General features: G+C 35.0%; 2 protein-coding genes across 2 annotated transcripts; one reads left to right on the forward strand and one right to left on the reverse strand.

Moving 5' to 3' along the window:
- Positions 1-511: 511 nt before the first annotated feature.
- LOC123659791 lies at positions 512-4281 on the forward strand. Its single transcript, XM_045594967.1, has 7 exons — positions 512-734; positions 1383-1546; positions 1856-2033; positions 2442-2599; positions 2888-3059; positions 3298-3422; positions 4065-4281. Exons 1-7 carry the CDS (start codon positions 686-688, stop codon positions 4206-4208), a joined length of 990 nt encoding a protein of 329 aa, XP_045450923.1. The 5' UTR covers positions 512-685; the 3' UTR covers positions 4209-4281.
- A 2775-nt stretch (positions 4282-7056) lies between these two features.
- LOC123659802 (dolichyl-diphosphooligosaccharide--protein glycosyltransferase subunit STT3A) lies at positions 7057-19075 on the reverse strand. Its single transcript, XM_045594976.1, has 13 exons — positions 18973-19075; positions 18549-18716; positions 18033-18193; positions 15408-15605; positions 14148-14339; positions 13572-13725; positions 13337-13414; positions 12539-12699; positions 11836-12000; positions 10732-10920; positions 10027-10246; positions 9330-9518; positions 7057-7319 (listed from the first exon to the last, which is right to left on the reverse strand). The coding sequence occupies exons 1-13, from the start codon at positions 19073-19075 to the stop codon at positions 7174-7176; spliced, it is 2124 nt and encodes a 707-aa protein (XP_045450932.1). The 3' UTR covers positions 7057-7173.
- Positions 19076-19959: the final 884 nt, after the last annotated feature.

Below are 19959 nucleotides of genomic sequence, written 5' to 3' on the forward strand. Positions count from 1 at the left end.
CTTAAAAAGCGATTACAATTACATCGACAAGTAATACGACGACGTAGGTAGTCGATAAAACCAAAGGATAAAACAGTCTTTTACTTAAAGAGCAATACGGGGGGGAGTAGCCATAGCGTTTTTTATCCATACCACTCTCTGTCATTTTTTTGCGGGGGGAAATCACTGACACGCACACTTTATTTAATTCCCACACAAAAACAATTGTCTCACATTGGGCAATTTACAATATTGTATACATCAAAAGATATAGGAGTTTGAAATTATTGATAAATTAATATTTTTCAACGACTTTTTTGATTTTTAAATTAATAATTTAAGGTGGGCAATTTAAAAGGACAACGTAGTTGAATTGAGCTATTGAAAATCGATCGATTAGTATTTTTTTTATTACAAATATCATCATTTTGCAGGCTGGGGTAGGGTAGGTTATCTACTTTCGTTAGCCAGACTATTTGGTCCTACATTGTACCGTACAGATTATTAATTATCTTGTTCATAGGACTAGTCTATGGTTTGAGGTTAACGAAATGTCAGTTTAAATTTAAAATTACCGTTTCCAAGTGCAAAATAGCCGACTTGTTTGTTTACAAGAAAGACACTAGATTTATAAATAAACTTGTTATATTTTAATTAGCTATATTTTTGGATACTTGCGTTAAATTACCTTATATAAACACAAAACATGACCAATACGAAGCAGTTGAAAATAACCAAATTGTTTAAAAAAGGCGGTTAGTATTAATGATAACAATTTTTATATTCTTGTTTTTCAATTTTAAGATGAACACTTTATTCTAAAAGTATATATTTGCTTATACTGTATACAGAAATAGTTAATTGTGATAAACAATCCCCGAAATTATTAAATTGATTTTGTAAATATTGGTTAACAAAATTTTTTTATTACGTTACTGTATTATAACTAATCATACAATAATTGAAATCAGTAAAGTTTCCAATAAGTTGATTTGTAAAATGATGATTCAATTGTAGTTTTGAAGCCTACTTAATAATTTTTAATTTTGTCGTCGTTATCAAGAAATATTATAGATAATAATGATAATAAAAACTTTATTGTACACCACGAGTGCGCAAAATTACAAAAATAAACACAGGATATAAGTACAAAAAGCGGCGTTATCGCTAATGAGCGATTCCTTCCAGGCATCCTTTGGGCAGAGGAAATGGTATATATGTAGATGATTTAGGTATACAGTTTTATCTAAACACATACAATAATTTAAACAAATACATAATGTAAAAAAAAATAAAAATAAAGTAGATGTACAAAAGTACGTACATGGCATATATAAATGTACAGATTATAGGCTTTAAAATATTACTCTACATCTAAACTTTCATGTATTATTATTGAACAGCTACAAAAGTTCCTGATGACAATGAAGAACTTCAAGATGAGATAAATGAGCTAGAAAATAAACTGAAAGAGAAACAAAATGAACTGTTTCAAATCCAAAGAAACAAATACAGGAAAAAAGCTTCTCCGATTGGTAACAAAGAGGAAATATTTGTTAGGCCACAGGTATGCTAATAATATAAAAAAGAAAGTTATACAACAATCTAATATATATATCTATCTGCTAATCTTATTTATAAGTAATTTCCCAAAAGTAATAAATTGAAGGCTTAAGCTGAGTGATGATTTTTACATATACAAGCAATTGTCTGTTTAGTAGGCAACTTAATATTTGTGTTTCAGCATATTTTTATATACATTTAAATGTACATTATATGATATACATAAATATAAATAAACAATCTTTGTTAGTTAGTCAATATGAAATGTAGTAGATATACTATAATATATATATAAATATTTTTTGTTTTTAAGAAAATAATCCTAACCAACTCAATAGAAAGATTAAAACGGAGCTTAGAACTGATGTCAATGCTGACTGGTATGGAAGTACAGTCCTATGTCACCGATGATCACTGCTGTATTGTCTATCACATGCAACACAATTCTGGGCATATAGTCAAACATGGACTCAGGATTGATATGAACTCAGGTAGGTGGAAACATTTTGAAAATGTTTATTTTATTTATGCAAGGGTGTTTGCGCTGGTAAACCCTTGCGTATAGCATATCTGTATAGGTCATAGAGATGTAAGTTGTCGTCAGAGGGTTTTTTTTGTGTCTTCTTACTCCTGACAGCATTCCTATCTTATTAAGCGGTAGTGTGAGGAATTTATTTATTATTACAAAATAAACGTTTGGATTATATATCTATTTGTAACAAATATAATTTAATTTTTAAATTGTTAGTTTTATAAAGCTTTTAGTCATTCATTAGAATTACTTTTACTAATGCTATAGTGCAGACAATTTTACTAAAGAGGTGACATATATGGTTGAAGTAACAGTCGCAATAGAATTTTGAGAATTTATTGAAGTTTATTAAATGGTGCAATTACAGGTGGTAACATGATATCAAAATCATCACTACCCGTTGGGTTTAACCTAAAGGTTGTGTTGGATAGCTACGATAATGTCATGGTGCCGGAGTGTCTTTGTGCTATCAGGAAGGCTCTGGTTGCTTATTATGATAGATTACAGCAATTTGAAGCTTTAAAGGTGATTACAAAAGTGGATTTATGTCTATTGAATATAAATTGATATTAATTATTTAGTGCTTATTGATTTGTAAATCTTTTCATGGTAGTGCAAATATTTATTATTACAAACTGTTCAATTTCAAACATCACATATTTGTAATTTTTGAAATTGATTGGTTTGTGAGCGAAACTAAGGTTTTTTTTTTATAAAGATTGTGTAAGTTTGTACTGCCTATTCTTTCAGTTTTTTTATTTCAAATCATCAAATGAGTAATGTGATCCATTAAAGTTTATATATTTTTTATAGAAACTCCTTAACATTGAAGCAGATATGTTTAAAATACTAGATGGGTCACACATGGAGATATCGTTCTATTCACAAAATCAAGAAGAAGATGAAGAGCCGTTTAATATTACCCTAATGCTGGATTATAGGGTCTACGACATAAGGCCAAAAACGTACAGTTTTAAAGAAATTGGTAAGCATTCGTAGATGATTAAATGTATTTTTTTTTTATAGTGATAAATTCTTTTTTTATATATTTTTTAATCATTACATTACTATACAAATGAGTATAATACACATATGCCTAGATAAAAAATTTGTTATATTAAATCCATATAAATAGTAATGTTTTTTTACTTTTGTTGCAAATGGATGTGACTGAATTCCATAGTACAATCTAAATATCATCTCAGAAATATTTTATATTGCAGATTTACCAGAGGACGCTTCAGAAGTTCTAAAAGATCAGTGTTTAATTTTTAAAAAGAAGCCATTGCATAAAGCTTTCAAAGACGCATTTATGAATGACATTGGAATCTACAAACTTGTACAACAGGTAAGTGAACTCATACGCATTACCTTCAACTTAGCTAGGGCACAGCAGGGTAATATCCTGCTCAAAATCTGGAGCAGCCTGACTGGGCAAGTACTTCAACCTTACAGAAGATCCAGCTAAATAATACTGCTTTGGAGCTGTGTTTATATTCCTGTGGTGAGTAATTCAGGTATTGCAGGTGTCTAGAGGCTATAGATAATCTTTTACCATCAGGTGAGCCGTATGCTTGCTTGCCGACCTGTTGGTGTCTTAGCTTTTGTCATTTATATTGTATGCTTTTTGGACTTCAGACATCGGATTCACATTCCTATTAGGGGCTGTTTGTGGAAAGTATTTATCAATCACATATCAGAATTTCTTAGATCATTATTCATCACTTCTTAGACCGCATTTTCACTTATCATCAGGTGAAATAGTGGGCAAACGCAAGCCTATCATTGTATAAAAAAATAAAAAAAATAAATAAATATGTAGGTAGTATATTACATTAAGACATGTTGGTTAACATAAAACTAAAAGTAATTTGTTTTAAAGTAATAGGCAATAAAGAAAAATCGAAATACAAAATTCATGCTCACCATATAAAATAATACTAAACTTGCTAATAAATCTCTCTTGTAATGTTATTCAAATACATTTCAGCTCGGTCCTAAAAATACTAACCAAGATAATGCAAAAAGAAAACCAAAGCGATTTAGACCAAACAAGCATAACTATAAAAATGATGACACTTTCTTGCCAGAAGACTGCTCTGATCAGGGTGATGACGATGGAATGGAAGATTAGCTAAAAATATTATTTTCTGGTAACTTGTTCATAATAAAAATTAATTTGTTAATTATTATCAATGCGGTGTAATGAATTAGTTGTAAATATATTATTATTACGTTAACTATTTTTTATTTTTATTTTCATATGCCTCTGCAAGTATCACTTAATGATGTATTAGTATATTTATTTATATAATCTTCTATAATCTATCCTCTTTTGTCTTGGATCTCTTCATATTTAGCCAACAGACGCTCATACGTAGTTATCAAAGGTCACAATTCTCTATTTTATCTCGCTGTGTCTGGTGTTCCTCAAGGCTCAATTTTATGACTATTACTATTTAATATTTTCATTAACGACATTACTAATTGCATCAAGAATTCCAAATGTTTAATTTATTCTGACGATTTAAAGCTTGCTAAAGAAATTACAAATAAGCACGACGTTAAGTCTTTACAAGAAGATATCAATAGAGTTTTCGAATGGTGTAAGTTAAATGAAATGGAGCTTAACCGTTCCAAATGTTCATATATTACTTTCACACGTAAACGATTTTTTGTTGAGGGAAAATATTTTATTGGTACGCACCAATTACAGAAATTGGAGTATGTTCGCGATTTAGGTATCACTACTGATGCTAAGTTACGTTATAATGTACACATTGATAACATATGCAGGTCGGCACGCAAGATGTTGGGGTTTATTTTTAGAAATTCTAAACAATTTAAAAAACTTAAAACCAAAAAAATTTAATTCACTACATTAGTAAGGAGTAATCTAGAATATGGAACGCTCATTTGGAACCCTAACTACCAGACCCATAAAGATAGATTGGAAAGTATACAGAGACGGTTTACGCAATTTTATTCTATTGGACAGGACAAAAGAATGCCCTACTACTCACGGCTAAATAAGTTTCGGTTAAACTCACTCTCTAACCGGCGCAAGCTACTTGATATGGTATTCTTACACAAACTAGTGAATGGAACTGTGGAAAATTCAGAACTCCTAAGCAAAATTTCAATTAACGTTCCCTCTCGCATACCACGATATCTCCTTTCACTATTTGCTTATAAAACCCAGAGAACAAACCTCGGTTATTATTCCCTTATCCCTAAAATGAGTAGGCTCTACAGAGAATTTACAGTTAAAAACAAGTCATTAGACATCTTCGCAGATAACTTAGCTGTATTTAAGAAGAAACTATTAAAGTCATTTGATTCCTCAAATCAAAAGTTATGTAGCACTAATATTAACTTATCTTAATTTACAATAGTAATAGTTATGTATTTAGTTCTTTATTTTGTATGTATTTTTTTTAATTTAAATCCTATATGTTTAAAATCTTTTGATGCTGATGGCTCAATTGTCTAAAGCGCATGCTGTAACTACCTTTAAGAGGAATTATATGTATATATTTAATACCTTTGCATATATCTAATTGTAAATTTTTTAAACATGCAATTCTGTTGGTGGTTCTAATTAAATAAATAAACACATAATACACCTTAAAAAATTATTAAAACACACATAAATTTAATATTTTATTTGAAATAAAAAAATGATTTTTACAACTGTATTTACCATTCATTCACAAGATTATAGATTATATTATAATTGTATAATTTTAGTTTTCCAATTCCTAATATTCTTTAACAGAATTTTACACGAATTTTGTGCGATCGTTAAATTGTTATTTTTGAAAACGAAGATATTTTGTTATGCAAATTATTTTCTTTTGAAAGAACATTTTCATTATTCATTTACCTATTAAATTAACTACTACATAGACAGCTATATAAGGCAGTGCAATGGAGTTATACATAGTTATAATTAATCTGCACATTATCAATGAGATTAAAGTTGTTACACTCATATTAGTTATTATTTCAACCTAGTTGGAGTGAAGAACATTGCATAGCAATATTTGAAATTGCAAAGGTATCTAAACCTTTATAAAATGTAAAAATATTTATTTTTATAAGTAATATTTAATTATTTAGTTTAGTTTAATTACAAAACTTTCAATTTCAGGTATTTAAAATTTGTGACAAAATTTTGAGAATAATTAATAATTTAAAATATAAGTCTTCAAAGGTATTGTAAACTTTGATAAATTGACAGTCAAGTTTCATACAAATTAATGTTATTACCATTTACTAAATCCCAAGCAAAATAAAAACTTGTTTCAAAGCGTTAAAATTAATTTTTAAATATATATTACATCACATAATAGAGTGAAATATTTTTTCCTACTTTGACTAAACATGCATCCGCTCAGCTTTTCAAAACTAAAAAAAGGAACATATTTTCATTTCAAAAACCGTAACTTACGCGAAATAGAGCGCAAATTACTGCGTCGTTAACTACAATCACGTGAAAATTTACAGCTACACAGTTCCAAGACACTGGAGAAAGGAGTATCAACGTGACTTGCAACATTCCTGCTTGTGCTCCTTTAACACTCACACTTCTCAAGTAATCCTTTAATTACGCTTTAATTTTTATAGAGTTACTAAGATTTTTGACCAAAAGTCCGGATGAGGATGGCAGACATAGGTGGTATATTATAGTGTGTATTTGAGGAGGCCTCCAGTGGCAGTCGATGCCACGATGCGGCCACGATGATTTGACCTGTCTTCAAGGTCTTTTTAAGTCAAGTAGTGACAGTCACACAGTGCTTGGGTTTGCTCAGCAATTTGAGATATGATATGATTTTGTTTTGTGTTCCAACTTTCTGAGCGAAAAAGTTGGCAGTGTTTAGTTGGAATATATAGTATCATCTGATGATAAGTTTTAAAAAGTTATGTAATAAACTAGGGATCAATTTTTTAAAACGAAGATGATTTCAGCCGGTCTTCCAGCTCTCTGATCTAAAAAGTTGTTTAGAACATCCTCCATTTAAGTTTGGATGGTCTTTGGTAGCAGATAAGTTTTAGAAAAACTGTGTGGGAGCACATTTGAGGTCTGTCATGTTTGCTCAAAGGCCGCGGTTGGGCAGCGGCTTTACTTTGTATATGCGCACGAGCCAATGCTCTGTGGTGTATGCTTCTTCTAGCACATCAAGGTTGAAATCTTTGTTTCCGATTTCCGCGCCACGTACGCGATCGTAGCCAGGAGGCCGACCTACAGACAAAATTAAATTAAATTATTTGATACTGATTGTGAAACAAGACTTAAAATAAGCACACTCGGCGTGACATGTTGTAAATTCAAAATCGAAAACTTTAGATGTTGATGGACTTAATTACGCCGCGTTGGCGCAGCGGTTACAGCCATGGATTGTACCTGTTGTGCGTTCGATCGGTTGCGGGTTCGATCCCCGCACACGACAAACATTTGTATTGGCCATACAGGTGTTTGCCGTGGTCTGGGTGTTTGTGCAGTCCTTGTGGGTCTCCCCACCGTGCCTCGGAGATCACGTTAAGCTGTCGGTCCCGGTTGTTATCATGTACACCTGATAGCGATCGTTACTCATAGTAGGGAATATATCCGCCAACCCGCATTGGAGCAGCGTGGTGGATTAAGCTCTGAACCTTCTCCTACATGGGGAAAGAGGCCTATGCCCAGTAGTGGGATATTACAGGCTGAAACGGACTTAATTAAATTGTCTTTCAAGTCTCCCTTCCAAGAACTCGCCCGAGCCCGTGTAGTAGTGGACGGCGAACGTTACCTCCTTCGGTGTAGACGAGGCCGAACTTGTAGTAGCTCATCTTGTACATGAGGCAGTTGAGCAGCGTGGGCGAGCCCTGCGCGTCCACGCGGAACTCGCCCGAGCCCGTGTAGTAGTGGACGGCGAACGTTACCTCCTTCGGTGTAGACGAGGCCGAACTTGTAGTAGCTCATCTTGTACATGAGGCAGTTGAGCAGCGTGGGCGAGCCCTGCGCGTCCACGCGGAACTCGCCCGAGCCCGTGTAGTAGTGGACGGCGAACGTTACCTCCTTCGGTGTAGACGAGGCCGAACTTGTAGTAGCTCATCTTGTACATGAGGCAGTTGAGCAGCGTGGGCGAGCCCTGCGCGTCCACGCGGAACTCGCCCGAGCCCGTGTAGTAGTGGACGGCGAACGTTACCTCCTTCGGTGTAGACGAGGCCGAACTTGTAGTAGCTCATCTTGTACATGAGGCAGTTGAGCAGCGTGGGCGAGCCCTGCGCGTCCACGCGGAACTCGCCCGAGCCCGTGTAGTAGTGGACGGCGAACGTTACCTCCTTCGGTGTAGACGAGGCCGAACTTGTAGTAGCTCATCTTGTACATGAGGCAGTTGAGCAGCGTGGGCGAGCCCTGCGCGTCCACGCGGAACTCGCCCGAGCCCGTGTAGTAGTGGACGGCGAACGTTACCTCCTTCGGTGTAGACGAGGCCGAACTTGTAGTAGCTCATCTTGTACATGAGGCAGTTGAGCAGCGTGGGCGAGCCCTGCGCGTCCACGCGGAACTCGCCCGAGCCCGTGTAGTAGTGGACGGCGAACGTTACCTCCTTCGGTGTAGACGAGGCCGAACTTGTAGTAGCTCATCTTGTACATGAGGCAGTTGAGCAGCGTGGGCGAGCCCTGCGCGTCCACGCGGAACTCGCCCGAGCCCGTGTAGTAGTGGACGGCGAACGTTACCTCCTTCGGTGTAGACGAGGCCGAACTTGTAGTAGCTCATCTTGTACATGAGGCAGTTGAGCAGCGTGGGCGAGCCCTGCGCGTCCACGCGGAACTCGCCCGAGCCCGTGTAGTAGTGGACGGCGAACGTTACCTCCTTCGGTGTAGACGAGGCCGAACTTGTAGTAGCTCATCTTGTACATGAGGCAGTTGAGCAGCGTGGGCGAGCCCTGCGCGTCCACGCGGAACTCGCCCGAGCCCGTGTAGTAGTGGACGGCGAACGTTACCTCCTTCGGTGTAGACGAGGCCGAACTTGTAGTAGCTCATCTTGTACATGAGGCAGTTGAGCAGCGTGGGCGAGCCCTGCGCGTCCACGCGGAACTCGCCCGAGCCCGTGTAGTAGTGGACGGCGAACGTTACCTCCTTCGGTGTAGACGAGGCCGAACTTGTAGTAGCTCATCTTGTACATGAGGCAGTTGAGCAGCGTGGGCGAGCCCTGCGCGTCCACGCGGAACTCGCCCGAGCCCGTGTAGTAGTGGACGGCGAACGTTACCTCCTTCGGTGTAGACGAGGCCGAACTTGTAGTAGCTCATCTTGTACATGAGGCAGTTGAGCAGCGTGGGCGAGCCCTGCGCGTCCACGCGGAACTCGCCCGAGCCCGTGTAGTAGTCCGCCTCCCGGATGTGCGCGCCGCGGTCCGTGCTGCCTCCGATACGCACCATCCACAGGAACTTGTTGATATCTGAACAACGTGTTTAGGTTAACACTGACGGTTCTGAGATGAAAGAATTCGTGACTCACGCGATTTATAAAAAATAACTAGCTGACCCCACTAACGTTGTTTTGCCATATATTTTATTAACCTTCTCAATCCCCCCCCCCCTCTCTTATAACTTAGGGGGTGTGAAAAATAGATGTTGTTCGATGCTCAGACCTACCCGATATGCACACAAAATTTCATGAGAATCGGTCAAGCCGTTTTGGAGGAGTTTAACTACAAACACGAATTTTATATATCAATGATTATAATTGAATATGGCTTGGAACTAAGGACTCTCAATTTGTCCTGATTTAAATAAAATAGCACGCTTTCAGTTTCCCGGCTCCATTAAAGACGATAAGTATATCCAAAATAGCCAGCATCAATACAATATTGTACACGCAATAACTTTTTCTTCTAGGTTATATTACATTCCCATATTACTCATATACCATAGCTTATTTGACACAATATAAAAGCAAATGCTTACCATCAGATGAATACCCCACGAGTCCTCCAAATATCACAAGTACGTAGTCCACATCCAGCTCCCTCATGATTTCGTAGGCGTGTTCTTCACTGGACGCCATCGCCTGCCCCACTCGAGATATGTGCGTGTTATTCCAAGTGTTGTTATCCACTATGACCGTTCTGTTCGCCATAGCCGTTATCTGATACCCGTAATCCCACCACGACATTACTTTTGCATTCTGTGGAATTAAAATAAACATTTTATGAATGAGTTTTGTTTATAAATATAGTAACACACTTGTGCCTGGATGAATATTTGTCTCTGTACATCTTTTTTGGGACTCCACTAAAAGGTAACCTATTTTGAACTATTAAGAGAGTTACGGATACATCTTTTTTAATATGTGTATTATCAACACACATAAATTGTATTTTTAACTGTAAATTATGTTATTTAGTACATTTGGAGTGGTATTTATATTGCACTACTTTAAAAAAATGAAGGTATACAACGCTGAAGTGGAAAATATATTTGAATTGAGCAAATAATTGTCAAGGCTTTAATTCGAATTTTGATTAGTTTAGCCTTTTATATATAGGCTATAAAATGTACAGGCTATATAATGTACAGGCTATATAATGTACAGGCTATATAATGTACAGGCTATATAATATATATGCTTTATAATGTATAGGTGAAATTATATATAGATCAACAACAAACCTGTGGTGTGTTCATCTTCAGCCACGTGTAGGCCTCGCGGAAGTCATCGAAGATAATGCGAGCGCCGTCATGGGCCCGCGCTGACAGAACTATGGAGGGCGATGAATAGGCCTCTGACGTCACCCACGTGCAGTGGAACACGTACGACACTAACAGGCAGCCCAGCACGCATACGAACATCGCGCCCACCTGCCATTCAAAGGACTCTTATCAACTTCGAAAAGCTACCGGTAGAATTGTTTCACGTCAAACTTATTTCGGTTTTGACCTATAATTTACAATCAGCTAGATAATCACATTACTACAGTACTTTTTCTCTCAGCATGATGCTATAGATTGACATTCTCTTACAATTTTTAAATAATCAAGCAATTTTGATAATGAAACATTTAATATGAGAGCGAGGTGGGATGTATTTGTGGCACCTATTTTTAATAGACACGAATAAAATGTATATTAAAATGTATACAGAATGTTCGATTCCTAACTGCGTTTAATCAAATGGTGTTGGTGTTTTAGATCACGTTCCTTGTGGAAAAAAGTCCTAGCTTTTTTTTTAAAATTGTACTTCTCAATATATGAGATACTCTGGCAATGTACCTCAGCATAACTTATGATAATTTACTATGAATAATATTCTACGAGGAAAGAATTATTTCCAATACGCAGTTCTTTAGTTGTATTCCTCAATTAGTAATAATTTCGGCTTTAGAGGGATGTTTACGTGCTCAGGAATGGTATCTTGTAGAACAAATCCGCCAAAAAAGCTCGTCTATTTAAACAAAGTCAAGTTAAAAATGGGCTAGAAATTTATTTTCTACGTAGAACGTGATATATTATAGTTACAAAACACCAATTTGAAGGAACACAATAAAAAAAATTATTTATTTAGAAAAAACGTTTACATACATGATACCGTTGTTGGGACATCCTTTTAAGTAAGAGTGTTTCACTTGTGTCAGGATGTCCCGCCCTTCCATATTCATACTTATAAAATAGTGTTGATCATTCTGTGTATGTACTATTAAATAAGCCAGCAAGCAAATAATTTTTGTTTGTATAAAGAGACAAGTCAATAGAATTTATAAACAAATCATGTCTTACCTCTGATCTAAACACCAAATTGTTTTCATGCTTCTTCTTCTTATCATGTTTCTCGACTTTTGGCTCAATATCTTTAACATGTAAACTCAATAAACTAGAAGCCGCTACTCCGGATACGATGCACATAACTGGCGCAAGTACCAACATAAGACGCACCATCACACCCTGTGGAAAGTAACTTTTCTTACTAAAATGGATGTATTTGAGAATAGTTCCAATAATTGCCAAAGTTTGTCAGCGATCAAAGTGTAAGGTTCATAGCGCGGAGCTAACGGAGGTTGCTCGACGTTTGCTCGACACACTCAAGCTTCGTTTTGTCATCATTATTAAAAAATAAAAAAAATTATGATTTGTTTTTTGAATTTGTTGATTTTCAAATATATATTGTTTGAAAAGTACGAGTATCTATACTTAATTTGCAAATCGACTGTGTTACAGTATAAATTAATTTAAAAGTCTATAAAATTATATATTAAAAAGAATTTATGACTAATGTTGTTAGACAGAAAATTGTTCATAGACAATCATAGACTATAGTAAGCTGCATTGCAAGCTATAGGAATAATCATTTTATTAAAACCTAATCATACTGATCACATTGATTCTATAGGGATAAAGCTATGTAATGAAATTTTAAAAGATCTGAAAACCCTAATGGGGGTAATAAATAAATAATCCACAGTATGTATCAAGTTCATCTCACCGCAAAGTAAATGCTGAGAACACCATACAATATGATGAATATGTTAGCATCGGTGAGGCGTGTAAAACAGAAATACAATCCAGCGGGGAACAGGAACACTAGAACTTGCAGGTCGAAGTAGAATGATGACCACGACGTCGGCTGGTGCTCAGATACCGACGCTGGAAAGAAAAAATATATACAGGTACAGACATTATGCCCATAGTCACCACGCTGGGCAGGCGGGTTGGTGACCGCAGGGCTGGCTTTGTCGCAACGAAGACGCTGCTGCCCGTCTTCGGCCTGTGTAGTTCAAAGCCAGCAGTTGGATGGTTATCCTTTAATCGCCTCTTACGACACTTACAGGAAGAGAGGGGGTGACTATGGGCAACACGCATGAGTTCATTCCATTTTTGGCGCGAACTTATGCGTGCTTATGGAGGTCTATGTTCAGCAGTGGACTGCGATAGGCTGAAATGATGATGATGATGATGATGATGATGATGATGATCATGACAGACATTAAATACTAGGCGGAATTTGAAGAAAAGATCTGATGAGTCATAGGCCATATTATATACACGAAGCAACTTGTGCAACTTAAAATTTCAAGTCTTATTGACTGAAAATATACATCTTTAGACACTATATTGAGTCGAGGCCAAGGAAAGAAAATATCTGTAGGAGCATAGGCTGTATTATACATGCAAACCGATATGTTTTTAATCTTGATTCTTTTCATATATATATGTTCGTAAACAAGGAATTGTTTATTGAAAATAGGAAACGTCTTAAAACTTTTGGTTGTAAAATACATACCAATGATGGGGATGTGGTTCTTAGCATATGAAGGGTCGAGCAGAGAGTAGAATCTGCCAGTCCATGGTGAAATTTTACCTAAAAATATAGTTAGATTATTACATAGAAAAGTGTATTTTTTTTAGTAACAAAATTATTTTTATATATTTAAATTCAAAGACCATAATTTTTATTTTATTTTATTGAAATACAGATATATAACAGATTATTCTGTTTGAAAAATCATATAACATACCAGTGACAGTCAAAACAACAATAGCAGTGCCAAGAGTTGCAAGCAGTGTTGTCAATAACGCCTTGAACAACAACTCAAAGTTGGCCGGAGACAAGTGTTCACGCAAGTACTGAGTGAAGGCGTACAGCTGGCACAAACCGAATGTGCCGAGTGCCTGTGGAATTTACAATTATTAGAAATTAATTTAGATTTGTACATGTTTGTGTTATTTGTTTCTTTTATCTTTTTTTTTTTAATTTTTTTTTTTTGTGAACAATAAAGTATATTTGTACTATATTGTACTGTTTCCTAATTTTCAAAAGTTATCATCTCGATATTAATTTTTTTTAGATGCTGCTACTGAGGAGATTGGAAAAATTTAAACCTTTTCATAAAAATATAATGAAAATTCCTAAAAGTAATGTAAACTTTGCATTTAGAAAAACAAAATTCATTATATCTAAGAATGGGATTTTCTTGAAATTTTAATAGGTAATTTACTAAATTTGTTTATTTCTTTTTGGCCATAAAATTTTAGTCAGTAAAACTTCCCACCTGTACAATTATTACGTTCCAATAAAATTTATCAATACTTACAAGCATATGCTCTGAACTTTGCACCGGTTGAAATCCGACAAAGGATATCTGCATGGACAAGATTGTGCCCACACAGTACAGGGTACTGTAAGCGACGTACACTCGCGCTGAGAAACGACCCAGCAGCATTAAAGCCAATACGTGGAGAGGGATCAGGTTGATCAGGAAAACATAACCACCCCATGATGACACCTGTATAGACAAATTGATTAATATTAGTATTATGAGAGTATTATGTATGTGTAGTATGAGTAGTATTTATGAGATATTTTTCTAATCACAAAAATGAAGCTAAAAACTATTGGTTATTAATTGAAGTGAAACAGGTCCTAACGGCCTATCCTACCTCCTGCTATTAAAGTCTAATAGTATCTTATTTGCAGGATAAACTTTATACACTATTGGTGAAACAGGTCCTTAGCAGAACAGCCAAAGCTGCATTTCTTTTTTGAAAAGTTTGTGATATATGTCTTTGTGAATATTATAAAGAGATGGTCTGTGGTCAGACTCGGTCGAACTACAGATTTAAAAAAAAAAAATAAAAAAAAAATTAGCATACATTTAATTATATTGCATTTGTAAGTTAAATAAAAGTAATATATATCTAATTAAAAATTTAACAGTATAAATAATTAAAGAATACTGTATGAAAGTGCAAAAACAAAAATGTCATTAGAACATATTTGTGTGAATCTTTCATCTTAATGATCTTTGATTGATTGTATATCATTGTATATTTATATGCAATGATTATTTGTTCACTGGTGTACAAATTATCAATCAAATTTAATACTAAATATATTTTTTAATCACTTTCTAGGTCAAAATGAGGTTCTCAATTCGACTGTATATTTTTAAATTTTTTGTGTGTCACCTACCTCATAGTTTTTTAATGGGTGTTCCAATTTTGACAATTCTTTTTTGTTCGAAAACTGATGACTATCATGTGGTCCCAGTTAATTTTGAGTGAGATTTAAGGAGTAGTTTGTGAGTTATTCCTAATAATGTAATGTAATATACTTGTTGATATAAATTAATGTTTTTTTAGACACCAAATCTAAGAAAATAATAAAATTTGTAACAAATTTGTTGGTTCTATATATACTTTCAAAGATACATTTTATTATCAGTAGAATAAGAAGTTAAGTTCTATCATCGACTTTTGTATCTCTCTACGTCATGGTACCTATGAAAAATATTAAAGCTAGGTAATATTATTATTTAATTTCATAATTTTTTAAAGAAAAAAAAAATACATACCATGTAGAAATAAGCTAGAGCAGTCATTGTAGCCCACAGGATAGTTCCAGTATTAACTGCCTTTATCCAGAAGTAATACGTTAGTAACATGCAGAAAATAGCAATTCCCTCATTGTCGTAGCTTCCAGCAACTGAACGGCTAATGTATCCTGGGACAATTGCAATCATAGCCGCAGCAACGAGACCCGCTCCTTCATTCTGTGATATAAAACATATATGAGTTTACAACGGACTGGCCATATAAAGGGTGTCCAGCGGGAATTTTTCAACTTTAAATCAACGTTACTCATTTGTAAGCGGGGTTAGGGCCGCGGAGGGGGTGGCGTTAGAAGCGACGTTTTTGCGGATTTGTCAGTCGCCATGAGTCATTGGTCGGGCGCGCACCGCGCGTACGCGGTGGAACAATATTTGATGAACGGTAATTCGCCTATTCGAGCGCGTCGTGCTTTTTGTTTGCATTACAACATTCGGCGATTAAGCGATGGTCCGAGTACGCAGCTTATCAGAACGTGGGTGCAAAGATTTCGAGAAGAAGGGACAATGATCAATAGGCCGCCACCAGGACCGTCTACGTCGGCAGCAACACCAGAACGAGTGACACAGGTGCGTCAAGAAATTCTTAGAAATCCAAGGAAATCAGTAAGAAAGATTGCCGCCTCTACAGGCATTAAGAAGTCAACTGTGCACACGATTTTGAAAAAAAAAACTAAAGCTTCATCCCTATAAAATGCAAATTGTCCAAAAATTGAATGAGAACGATTATGTTTCAAGGGAAAGGTACGCCAGAACGGCTTTGGAACGATTTCGAACCCCCAGAACACTTGGAAACATATTGTTCAGCGATGAGGCACATTTTCACATCGGGGGTTACGTAAACAAGCAAAATATGCGTTACTGGAATCCCAACAACCCAAAAGAACGTCATCAGAAAAGTTTGCACTGCCCTAAAACCACAGTATGGTGCGCCATCTCAGCTCAAGGAATAATCGGACCGTATTTTTTTAATGAGGGGGAAACTGTGAATTCCTCTGTATACTGCCGCATGATTGATGAGTTTTTGGTGCCGCAATTGCAAGTTTTTCCAGGGCGCAACAATAGGACACATTTTCAGCAAGATGGGGCAACCCCGCACACTTCCAGGGTGTCCATGTCGAAGTTAAGGGACATTTTCCCTGGAAAATTAATAAGCAAGTACGGAGACATAGCCTGGCCACCACGATCGCCTGACTTGACGCCCTGTGATTTTTTCTTGTGGGGATACCTCAAGTCTAAAGTGTACTGTAATAATCCCCGCACCATATCTGCACTGCAAGAAAATATCCGGCGTGAAATTGATGCAATCCCCCAAGCACTGTGTTGGCGCGTATTCGCCAATATGAGGGTTCGCTTACAAGAGTGTGTTGCGAGAAATGGACGTCACTTGGAGGACATTATTTTTAAAAAATAAAATCCGCAGAAACGTGCTTTGTTTTAAAAATATAATAAATATTTTGAGTTTATTAATATGTTTTTTATTTAAGTTTATAAAACAAAATTTTCCGCTGGACATCCTTTATTTATTTCTGAACGAAAATATGTTTAAAAAAATAATTCAAATATTTCATACTTTAACAAAATTAGTCACCAGTATTAACAATGTATTTGATTCAAAATATTTACATTCATAAAAGTTTTTTGTTGTGTGTCTATTTCAAGATTATTTAAAATATTAAAAAAAAAAAAAAATCACATCTAACTTAAAAACAAAGTTCAATATTGATTTTTTTTTCCATTTTTACTAAACATAGACTGTTTATATTGTGTATTTATTTTGAGAAAACTTTACTAGAAAGACTGATATTTGTAATGAGTATTTTTATTACTAAAATTAAAACAATAAAAAAATATTTAAAGAATGTGGATAAAATAATAGCCATATTAGTTGCATGTTGAATTAAAATCCTTCGCCATCAATTAAAAAAAAACGCATTCCAATTATATTATTATTTAAGCATCTACTGTATACTATTATTTATACCTTTGCACGTTTTTTAAATAAAATATTGTCAATGTCTTTTGTAGATACAGTAATTAATACTTTAAAAATAAAATAAAGAAAATTGGAAAACACAGTGAACAAAGTTAGATCTAAATATATAATAAAAAAATGTAGTCCAGAAACGAAAACTCAGACTAAATAACATCTATATGCATTTCATAAATATTTGTTACTAGCAGACTTTGAATCCACAACAACTTGTTAGCTGTAGCTTGTTGTTGAGCACAGTAGCCAGGGCTGTGAATTGCCTTAATAACTACAATTGCCATAAAAATAATCACATTTAGGCTTGTTGCACCAGTCATAACTGGATTGGTTGCACCAGACATAACTGGTCCTTTGATGGATGACAGTATCTGACAGTGAAAAGTTTTTGATTTATTATTCTTTTTTACCATCAAATTCTACTATATTTATGAGACATTTATATTTACATATAGTACTTTTTTTAAGATGTAGTTTATTAATTGAGGAGAAATAGTTTCTAATGGCCTACTCAACCTCCCCCTGTCAAAGAGTATTTGTAAGTTATTTGCAGGATAAACTTTATGTAAAACAGTGAAACTGGCCCTTTTTGTATATCTCACCTTTAATTCTTTTGTGAGTAAATATGTCACAATAGTTGTAAGGGAAGAGAAGAATGGCGCTAAGAATACGCAGACATTTCTGATATCGATTGTTATGTTAAAAAACTGCATAATATTGTAAAGAGTAGCAGACGTCACCATCAGGCCAGGGTAAATTGTCCCTGAAAATGATTATTTAATTAATAATATTAAATTCCTTATAGATAACATAATTCTATTAGGATTATAGTTATTATAGAAACAAAAAAGGCTCTAAAAACATTTGTATGGCATGTACAGATAGATGAGTAAATTAAAATTATGATTTGACAATATTTTTTTCCCAATGAATAAATTATTTATTTTAAAAGCTGAAAATAATTTAAGATCTAAGTAGATATAAAATAGCATTATATCTATTTGAAAACATAATTATTTATTTTTATTTTTATTGAGGTACTAATTACGAAGCACTGTGCAGTATAAGTATTGTTTAATAATTATTTTTAATAAATACACAAACATTAGAACACTCACCACCAATAATACGGCCTAAAGGGTACCATGCTCTGTCATCAAACCAGTTGTGGAACTGATAGAAACCTTCCTCTGTGAGGAAACGAGTTGTTCTGTAGTTAAAATAAGGATCAAACTCGTGTATCACGCTTTCGAAACGTAGAACGGAAAAAAGGCGTGTTGCAAAAGCTAAAACAATAAGTGAATATATAAAACTTATGCTATTATCATGTAAGTTTTATGTGTATGTACTCATAATAATCAAAAAACTTTTCCTATTTGTAGATAACTTCGTCAGCACGTGAATGTTTGTCGCCATTCGCGCTTGCAATCAAACCACGTCAGTGAAACAAAACAATAACAACTAGCTGTTTCTAAACGATGATAGCTTTCGAACGGACCATTCAGTTATTATTCATACAAGAATAAAAGTAATTCTACTTACATAAAATAGCTGCCATCGATAAAACAGCCAATTTTATGAATGTGAGTTGTTTATCAGACGTAAGCTGAGACAGCTTCGCCTTACTCGGTATTTCAACAGTCATGTTGTTTGTTTATCCTAATATCGTATTCCTAATACATAAATAAAAACTTATTGGTATCTTACAGTAATACCAAAAATATTTTCGCCGGCAACCTAACTCAGATTTACCGACGCAGGCAGCTTGAATTTTAGCTGATTTGACGTGACAGTCAATTCAATTGACAGCTCATTAACGGCGTGGCACAGTGTTAACGTGTTAACACTCAAGTTTGCCATTTTAAATACCTATATAAGATGGTATTTTATCATTGTATCTGTGTGTTCCGTACAGCAGAAGTTTAATGACTTGTCTACCGCGGAGTTGAATTCAATTCCAGAATATTTATCTACGCATATGTCACGATCTCATAAGTCTTTCAATGAGAGTTTATTTCAAATCGTCCCCAAAGATGTTTTCGTCCCCACGTATACATATGCTACATACATTTGACCAGTAATGCGAAAATATGTGTATATGATTTAACACTTTTTAGGTTTAAAGATTATTTAGTCTCATAAAGACAATTACATCACTTACATGAGAACACAATTAAAATAAAAACAAACAATTAACAGACATTCACTGTCGTACTTACAATTTCCATGGAGAAAATAACACACAAATCATTAAAACAAACCAGATAGCCGGAATCAATTTTTAAAAAAAAACAACATAAACATCACCATGATTTGAAAACCACTATTATTCCATTCTACACAGACAGATGTTTTTGCAATAATATAATGAGACAGTTGCTTTTTTAATATATCGAACGAGTCAATACTCGTATTTTTGATCTTGTTATAAAGACGCGCACCATCATATGTTATTGCGGTTTGACCGAACTTGGTAGCAGTTTTAGACAAAACAATGAGACTTGTGCGTCGATTGCAGGGGTGTTCAAA

The sequence above is a fragment of the Melitaea cinxia genome, chromosome 2 (genome assembly GCF_905220565.1).
Source record: "Melitaea cinxia chromosome 2, ilMelCinx1.1, whole genome shotgun sequence".
NCBI lineage: Eukaryota > Metazoa > Arthropoda > Insecta > Lepidoptera > Nymphalidae > Melitaea > Melitaea cinxia.